Source organism: Scophthalmus maximus, chromosome 17 (assembly GCF_022379125.1).
Source record: "Scophthalmus maximus strain ysfricsl-2021 chromosome 17, ASM2237912v1, whole genome shotgun sequence".
In the NCBI taxonomy this organism is placed as follows: domain Eukaryota; kingdom Metazoa; phylum Chordata; class Actinopteri; order Pleuronectiformes; family Scophthalmidae; genus Scophthalmus; species Scophthalmus maximus.
Genome location: NC_061531.1, coordinates 8069869 through 8080000, shown reverse-complemented (window position 1 = coordinate 8080000; position 10132 = coordinate 8069869). Strand labels below are relative to the sequence as shown.

The 10132-nt window shown below is 44.6% G+C and overlaps 1 protein-coding gene across 1 annotated transcript in view; it reads left to right on the top strand.

Moving 5' to 3' along the window:
• grin2aa (glutamate receptor, ionotropic, N-methyl D-aspartate 2A, a) overlaps positions 1-10132 on the top strand; it is a 126316-nt gene that overhangs the window by 86922 nt on the left and 29262 nt on the right. Inside the window, exon 6 of the mRNA XM_035616311.2 lies at positions 3299-3413. Within this exon, the coding sequence (XP_035472204.2) occupies positions 3299-3413 (115 nt within the window). The remainder of the gene's footprint in view (positions 1-3298; positions 3414-10132) is intronic.

The following is a 10132-nucleotide window of genomic DNA, read 5'->3' as shown; positions in this document are numbered from 1 at the left end:
CTATTTTGTGCAACAAAAGAAAATCCTGCTGAGGTATATGTGTGGACATGTGTTGCATTTTATGGTGCAAACGCAAGCTTGGAAAAAAGAGCTGAATGTAATTGGTAGCATTAATCTTGTGCTGCTGAAACCCAAACAAAAAATAACTACACACACACACACACACACACACACACACACACACAAGGAACACCAGGAGGGGAAGAGACACTGCTAAACCAGCATCTATATCACCTTGTCATCATTCATGCCACACTGAACACATGCCACCTGAGGCTCAGTGTGTGTGTGTGTGTGTGTGTGTGTGTGTGTGTGTGTGTGTGTGTGTGTGTGTGTGTGTGTGTGTGTGTGTGTGTGTGTGTGTGTGTGTGTGTGTGTGTGTGTGTGTGTGTGTGTGTGTGTGTGTGTGTGTGTGTGTGTGTGTGTGTGTGTGTGTTTTCTCAAGTGACTTCCCTTGGGTCCTCTTTAAAACCTAAATCAGCACCATCATTTTTTTGTTGACACCCCCCGTCCCTCTCAGCCTCAGCATGTGTGTGCACTTGATGCATCACGAGTGCTCTGACATTATACATCATCGCTTTGACTGGTCCTTGTCTTGACGAAGGATCAATGTCTCCATCATGAACACCCACACGGCATTACGGCTCATTTTAACATCATTGTGGAGACCGCCCGTTTTCCCCTTGCAGTAAAACCTCCTCAGACAAAATGTAGAGTTCTTATCACAGAGCAAGATCGCCATGATCACAAGAGAGCCAGAGCAGCTCGTAGTAAGTGAGCACTTGAGATATTATATCTCACATGTCAAGTGCACATTGACAGGACGGGACGCGGGCTCTTCTACCGGAGAAGAAGGCTGTTGTAGAGTCAGGTCAGAGTAAAATGAAATACACTTATATTATTGAAAGTCACTGTCTTCTATTATTAACATCATTTATGTTCTGTCATTGCTCACCAGAGAAGGATTAAGACGACAGCCCAATTGGAGAGCACTTGGCACTTGCTGCTTTAATGCAGCGTGTGTGTGTGTGTGTGTGTGTGTGTGTGTGTGTGTGTGTGTGTGTGTGTGTGTGTGTGTGTGTGTGTGTGTGTGTGTGTGTGTGCGGGTGCGGGTGTGCTCTTACTTGTGTGCTGCAGTGAATGTGTAGCGGTTAACTCTGTGGTGCAGTGCCCGCCCCCCACCCCCTCCCCTCCCACTGCAGCCCCCTTTACCCAAAAATAAGAGGAAAGAAGGAAAAAATAACCCAGAAGATATTTTTATCCTAACTCTGTCAAGGCTTAATTCTCTTCCTCCTCCCGTCAGACTTCTTGTGCCATCTCCCTCACTCAATCTCTCTTATCTTTATGCTTTCAATCACTCCTTTTAGGTGCCCCTTCTCCGCCGTCTGACCCCCACCCCCCACTCTAATGAATAGAGAGATTACTGATATAATGGAGGCTGGGAAGTGAGAGAAATTGGATTGCTTTACAATGATCTTGGTGCTACAGGGGAGAGGAAACGTTGCGTGGGGAATTATTCTGGTGTGCAAAGGAATTGTCCGCATTTCGGTGCGTGCAGCGATGTTCATTCAGGGTTGTTTATGGTCATCTTCCAGCATACACACTGCAGTCAGTGTCCGTATCCCAGCAACGCCCATTTTAGGTCCACCTGTTCGCTGGGCGTCAGCCAGACATACATGAAGACAATCTGCCCGTCCTGTCTGCATCCTGTTCTTGCTAAATTTGTTCGCTGAAACAGAAATATTATATCGATCCATTTTCTTTACACATAAACCTTGAATCGTTCTAAAACAAAACACAGAAGGGTCTCACAAACGTCCAATGTCATAAGACGAGTCGTGCATGTGTTCTTGCGTGTATGTGTGCGTATTCATGTATGCGGAAAAGGTGTGTGAGTGTGACTTCCAGGTAGATGTTTGCAAAGTGCAGAGTGGCTTGTTGTCTTAGAGCACCGGTATTGATTCCAGCACCTCTTTCTCTGCTGTTGTCGCGCATAATTGGGTTCAGCACTGCATTTCCTCCTCCAATCAAATGGCTTAATACTACTTGGTTGCTTGCAGTCCAATCAGATTATTTTAATCACAAAACCCACTTAGTGCCCTTATCGCTGGCTGATTTAATCTGAGTGGTTGTGTCACCGGCTGCCGTTGAACATGTAGTCATTGTGAAATGTTGCCCCACACACTAACACACACATATTACACAGCATCTTTCTTTATTATCTCCTGTCGCCATCCTTCTGACTTTATATAATCATTGGTCCAAGCTGCAGGTTTGTGTGACATGAAATGTCATAATCTGTATATAATAACATTTAATTAATCTATTGTAAATTTACACCGATGAACAGATGGAAAATATATGATGGACATAAAATCTGACATAAACAATAAGCATAAACATAACAAACACCTCACCTGCGCTGTGGCTTTTTCAAAGACACATCGCACAAATTCATATTTCCATACGTCCATTTAAGTTTTCCCCTGTCGCCACGCAACCACAGAATGGAGAGGAAGAGGAAGGAAAAGAGGAGCTGTGCCCCCCATGTTGTACAAAACCGCTGACAGAAGGAGTGAGGGAGACAGAGTGGGGAAGGACAGCCATGATTAATGTGGAGGCATGTGGACCTAAGAATATCTTCCCACTGCCCTCCATCTTAGCTAATGTGACCTGCCATATGGGTCACTCATTACTCTGTGTGTGTGTGTGTGTGTGTGTGTGTGTGTGTGTGTGTGTGTGTGTGTGTGTGTGTGTGTGTGTGTGTGTGTGTGTGTGTGTGTGTGTGTGCGTGTGTGCGTGTGTGTGCGTGTGCGTGTGTGCGTGAGTCGTACTGTTTATGCTCACTTTCTCTTTCAAAAGTAATACATTTCAAGGAATTTTGGTCTCTTATGTGATACCACACACACACACACACACACACTCACACACACACACACACACACACACACACACACAAACTATTTTTTTCCCAGTATAACGCTTTGTCTCTCCTGTCCAGTTGCCTTTTATTTCTGGAATGTAATCATAATCTTGTCCATGCATGTGAATCAAATACGATCTAATTTATGGCTATAATCTTAAATACAAAAGAGCCTGTTGGAATATTTTAGGGGTCCTAAAGTAACATTTTCTCTTGCTAATCTAATTCAATATCCCTTTTCCTCTGTTTGTCCTCGCCTCCATTCATTCCTTTCCTTTTCTCATTCTCTGGATTTCTCCACCTTCCCCCTTATTTCTCCTTATCTCTCTCACCCACTCCTCTGCCCTCCTCCTCCTCCACTCCTGTCTCTCTCAGGTACATGATGAATGTGACATGGGATGGCAGAGACTTGTCCTTTACCGAGGACGGCTACCAGGAAAACCCAAAGCTGGTGGTCATTGTTCTCAACAAGGAGAGAGAGTGGGAGAAGGTAGGTGTGAAAAACAGTGTGTATCTGGCTCGGTCGTCGTGTGTGTGGAAAGAGAGCAACCACATACTCCTGTGTTCTTCGGTGCAGCAGCTTTCACTGAGGACCCACAGCCCACATCCACCGTCATATTTCGGAGAATTTCCCTGTTTTGTTTTTTTACACGCGTTGAGGTTTTAAGTCTAATATTGTATACTATACTTTTGTTTTACAGTTTTTAAGTATAAAAATAATTGTTTAAATGATTGACCATAACTGGTAGGAAGAAAAACATTGACCACATCAGATGGGGAAATCAAAAATATAGAAAATGTAATTTAATAATGATTTTTTTCTATGTAGGGTTCTGCTGTTCTTGTTCGTGTGTGGGTATCTGCTTCAATTGTTGAATTCTCTCTATGAGGAATATTCTCAGTATTTATCACTACTACTGTTTTTTTTTACAGTTTCTGCAATTTCTATACTTATTTAACACATTTGTGAAAACACCGTATACGCCGATAATACAAATCTTTTGTCCTTCTCCTTCACTGTCTGACACGTGATTGTTTCCTTTACCAAATAGCTACCTTATGCATCGCATACACGGATGGGTAGGTAACAGTGAAAACCATTGTGGAGTGCTACCTACTGTATAGAAAAATGTAATTAAATTAAAGGGAAAAAAATTAAAACATAGCAGCACTGCCCACAATCTTTTTCCTGGCGATTGACCAATGACAAATTAAGTACAAAACCGGCAGGAAGTGCTACAGACTAGAAATGAAACACAACACTAAGCTGATTTTTGACCTCATTTACCAGTATGCCTAGATTTCTACATGTGGAAGCTTTGATGAAGAACGGCCACTGTAAAAAGTATTCTTGCTGTTGGAATGGACTTTGAATGGCAGCCGTGTATCTCTGCACCTACATCCGGCTGCTTCAGACCGGATTAAACGCTCAAATCCAATGTCCTCATAGCTCATAGCTGAGAGTGGATGAGGCTGAGAAGAAAGAATTTGAGAGAAGAATAGCAAAAGAGAGAGGTGTGGCAAAAGAAAGGATTTGGATAAGGAAGAAGGGGGGAGAGGTATGTTGTCTTTTTTTGTCTTTTACACCCTTCACCACTTTCTATCTGCTTCACTCTCCTCTTCTCCTGACATGACGTCTTGCGTCTTTCTCTTTCCCTCTCCACCCCATCTTCTCTCCTTCACCTTTACTTATCCCCTCGGTCTCCATCGTTGCATCCACTCCTCCATTCCCCCCCCCCCCCTTCATCCCTGTCCCTTCCACTTCTTTCCCAGGCCAGATAATCTGTGCACTCTGCCTGTCGTTAGCTGTGATTGCTGTTGTGGTCTCTGATATCACCTCAAACAACAGTTAATCAAAACCTGAGACCTCCATTTATGGGGGCGGCAAAGGATCACTGCTCTCGTGTGTGTGTGTGTGTGTGTGTGTGTGTGTGTGTGTGTGCGTGTGCGTGCGCGCACACACACACCCATGTGTCTACGTTTACCCTTTCACACTGGTTATTGACAGAAACACTATTCAAGAGACTTGTGCTTTGACTAATCTGTTTTTTATTCAGGTCACATCTGTGTGTGTGTGTGTGTGTGTGTGTGTGTGTGTGTGTGTGTGTGTGTGTGTGTGTGTGTGTGTGTGTGTGTGTGTGTGTGTGTTACAGTATTCGCTTCAGTTTGCCGCAATCCGCACAGTCTCCACCCAATCTTTGAGTCTAGCTATTTCATATTTCATAGTGACACACACCGAGGCACACAAAAAGACCCTTTGTCGCTGTGCTGAGGGGAGGTGCTGTGTGTTGTTGTAAACAGAGAGCCTGTGAAATTGATCAGCACCACTTCACTGTGCTGCAGAGAAAGAGACGGAAAGCTAGAGAGACACCGAGACCCAAAGTGGAAATATAATTGGGAGCTTCTCTCTCTCTCTCTCTCTCTATCCCCCCCCCCCCCCCTCCCTCTGTCAGTCTGGTGCAGCCGTCCCACCCATGCACCAGAAATCGGCAGCACCCAGCGAGAAAGAGAGAGAGAGAGAGAGAGACTCCATGACGATCGAGAGATAAAAATTCAGTAACTGCTCTAAAATATGGATACGTACTAAAAATATGAAATGTGTCCCCTTGGGGCACAGGAGAGACAGAAGAGAGACGGGGGGGAGGAGAGAGCAACACGGAGCGATAGCGAAAACGAGCTTGGCGATAGACAGATGGGCTGAGATAGTGGGAGCAAATGAGCGCAAGAAAAGTAGACGGAAAGAGAGGGAAGCGGAGGAAGAGAGAGGTGGAACGGAGCTACCGCCATGTGAATGTGCTCCCGTTTCCCCCCCACCCACTACAGGTGTTCGGCACTTGGCTTTTCAAAAGAATCCATACCTGCGGTTTTCTGCAGCACAGAAAACCGCTGTGCTGCGGTTTCTCTTATTTATTTTTTTCTTTAAGTTTTGTGTAAGAGCCGCGTATCTGCACATGTTTGTGGTGTTGTGGAATTGTTTTTGGGGATTAGTCAATTCTGGTTTCTTATTTAAAAGGAAGAGCAGATTGCAGCGAGTCATGCAGGAGCATGACTCTCCCAAGGCTGGATGCAGCGTGGCGTTATGGGGGGATTTATGCAAAATTAGGCATTGATCTGGGAAAAAGAATGTCCCGTGTCATCTGAACAGATAAAGCAGCAAGAAAGATTAACACTTAAGATGGATGCTGCCAGGTCAGGAGGAGGATACTTAAGTACTCACTGTACATTAATGTGTAGGGGGGGGGGGGAATGGTGCATTAAAAGCAATAAATTAATTAAACTTTGATCTAGTAGCAAACAGATTAAAGGCTTCAGTTTTACTTTGAGGATAAAAGCTACACACACACACGGTTTTAACTTAATGTTTGTGTGTTTGCACTCATTTCATTGCACTTTCTTTTTCAAATGCACTCATTTCATTGCACTTTCTTTTTCAAATGCACTCGACATATTTGCTTTTATAACATGATAATACAGAATGTGTATCGTACGACTCTTATGTCATTTATAATATCGCTCCTGCCACGTTGACGGGCGTCGCAGCCGGCCTCTAGTTAACATTTGATTTCATTCATACAAATATGATTGTGAGGCTTTAACTAAATATTAATGTTACACATGACTCATCCCGAATATCAGATAGATAGATAGATAGATAGATAGATAGATAGATAGATAGATAGATAGATAGATAGATAGATAGATAGGCAGGCAGACAAGAAACGTCAAGAAACGCTATGGGTGAGATAATGAAGTTGAAAAATGATCCTAGATAGGAAAAGGAGGAGTAGAAACCTTTCACTTACTGTATTAGTCTCCTGAAAAGCTTTGCTGAAATTCATAAATATGTATGTATGGACTCCCGGGCTTTTAGAACACAAAACTCCCCGTGTGGAAGCAGAACATGTGAAGCGATCCAGTAAAAAACACAGCAGCGTTTCACAGTGGGAGAAACGTTGTGCAAATAGACAGCTCCATCATCAGTGGAATGATGTTGGCATTTCTCACTGTATCCGCGGTTACAGTGCAACTTCACCGACTGAATGAGGAAAGTGTATTTACCGATAAGAGCCAGGATGTTATGTTTTATTCCTGCTGAGTAGATGGAGTGTGTAAATTGCTCCAGGAACTGCTGCAGTGTTAGCAGCCCGTTCGCAAAATAATTATTACAGACAGCATGGGATTTGTGCTTGGAGAATCACAATATGGAGAGCAGACACACCAAAGCCCACATGCGTCCACACACACACACACACACACACACACACATTTTCTGTCCAGGCATTGCTATTCTCTCACTCTTAATAAAAGCACTTCACTTCAAGGAAAGATGTCTGAATCCATGCATGCAGTTTTCTCTTGCTCTTCCACTCTGTCATCTTCTTTCTCTCTGCCCTTGTTTTTTCTCCCTCTCTCTCTCTCCCTCTCTCTCTCTCTCTCTCTCCCTCTCTCTCTCTCTCTCTCTCTCTCACACACATTCAAACATACAAACAGTGAGAGAGGGAGAGCGGAATCCATTTTACTGACATCATTTCGTCTGACAGGAGTGACAGATACTGTTTTATGACTGAATGGGTTTCTCCGCGCTATTAGGAACTCGTTCTCCCATAATGCAACGTGCCACAGCGATAACTCTCCCAGAGAGACTGGCACAGAGAAGGTGCTCAGTGTAAGAGCCCTGTCCCTTCTTACTTCTTTTATCATACTGTCTCACTTGTCCAATCGGGCTCAGGCTTATTGTAGCTTGGCTGTGTGTGTGTGTGTGTGTGTGTGTGTGTGTGTGTGTGTGTGTGTGTGTGTGTGTGTGTGTGTGTGTGTGTGTGTGTGTGTGTGTGTGTGTGTGTGTGTGTGTGTGTGTGTGTGTGTGTGTGTGTGTGTGTGTGTGTGTGTTTTTTGAGAGAGAGGTGGTGTCCAATAGATGAACTAAAGAACATGACATACAGGAACAGAACAGAAGCCCCAGTAAGAGCAGGGAGAAAATAGAGGTGACAAAACAAAGAGTAGTGGATGAACTAACACACGACTCTTCTGGGGCAGAGTGTCATCTCATCACCAAGCGGCTCTAAATCCATCGCAGGGTGACGATGCGGTAGGATTGCCGCCATGGGATCCTGTGATGCATACTCCCATAGGCCCGATCATCATTACCCCCCACTGGTGTCGTATTACACACACACACACACACACACACACACACACACACACTTCTTTCTACGTATTTCATACTGCCAGATCCAGCATTCCTTGTGCTGGTCGGTCGATAGAGAGAATCCTCTCTTCTCTCTGGGCATTAATTTATAACCCCTCTTTTTTTAATTAGAGAGAGGGGGAGACAAAGAGGAAGAGAGAAGAGCAGGAGGACAGGAAATAAGCTGCTGAAGTCAGCTTCTTCTTCCCCTCCTCCTCTGCCATGTCTTTTTTTTTTTTCAACCATCTTCTTACCGGAACATTTATCTCTCCTCGGGGTTTATTGACTCATCCAACCAAATCAGGGACACTGCTCAAAATACGTGCTTTCACGTTTTCAGTTACGTCGGCAAAGTGTGATTTCTTTTTTCTTCCCCGCGCTCTAAACATTTGAAATCACACATTATGTTTCATTGTGAAAACAGCAGCGGAGTGCACATATCAGCACAGTAGACACAGGGAGGAAGTGCTGCTTTAGGGTCTATGAAGACCAGGACATCACTGATCCCAAAACATTTAGAACCCCAAATCCTTCCTGTGCTATTCCTCTCTGACTCATCTTTGCATTTTTGTTTTCAGATTCCCATTATTTCTGTCACACAAGTCTTGTGTGACTTATTATGCACCAATTCCTCCCTCCTTTTACATTACCAATGCTATTTCCTACTTTGCCTCCCCACCCCTTTGAAAGACACACATAGATGTATGTGTGCTTTGCGCACCGCACTCACTCACTTGTGAAATGCAAAACAGCTTTAGTTTAGACAGATAGACAACTGCGGCCGTTCCCAGGAGAAGGAAGGTGACACACGAGGAACCGCACACTTGCCACCTCAGCGTACAGTCCTGCCCTCCCTCCTCCACGCACGCACGGACGCACACACACACACACACACACACACACACACACAAACACACACACAGATGTAGCCGAAAGCAGAGAGAGCAGTTGACAGTGGCGCAGTCCAAGAGCTGAGAAAAGTGGCTAATCCCTGTCACATGATAGAAAAAACACTCACAGCAAAACAATTAAAATGCTAATTTCACCTCCTCGCTGATAGCCTGTTAATGACTTGCCTGCAGGCTAAGCAACACAAGGAGTGTGTGCATATACTGTATGAGTGTGTGTCCAGGTGACAACCACTGTCCTTTGGCTCCAGGGTCCCAGATCAGCACAGCTCTATAACTGGATATGTATCGTGTGTCTGCAGTTGGACACGGTGGGAGATCCCTTAAAATTATTTTTTTATTCTCACACACGTGCCCATAATCGTTCCCCCACTTTCCCCCAATCCGACCCCGAATCGTCATATTTACACCATTGAGCGTGTGTGTTGCTCTGTGTTTTGTGCGTGCACGACGTGTGTGCGTCGCGTGAGACTTTTGGCAATAGAGTCAACCGCTTCACTCCTCACTCCAGCTGCATTGTTGTTTTAGGCTTTCGGAGATAGAGAGACGAAAGAAAAACTTTTGAAATGGAGGGGAAGAGTGAGAGCGAGGTTTTGCCATTTTCTTGCTCCTGTAACATTAATAATTGAGAGTCGAGCAAAAGCCTTTGCTGCCTGCTGCTGTCTCTCTATCCCCCTCTCTGATTCCCCTGTCTGACAAGGAACATGCGTAAATGGCGCAGTCACACACACACAGCACACGCTCACATACACACACGCTCACATACACACATACACACATACACACACACACACACACACACACACAGCACACGCTCACATACACACACGCTCACATACACACATACACACACACACACACATACACACACACACACACACACACACACACACACACACACACACACACACACACACAGCACACGCTCACATACATGCATATACAGACAGGTGTGGTTGGCTAGAGAGCATCCATAGGGGGAATCTTTGACATCTCCGCTCAGAAAACCTTCTGAATTATTAACAGCGCCACAGCACCACCATACTGCCCCGCTCCCTTATCTTTTTCATATATATTTGCAATTCTAGCCATACTGTATATTCCTCTGTGTGCCTT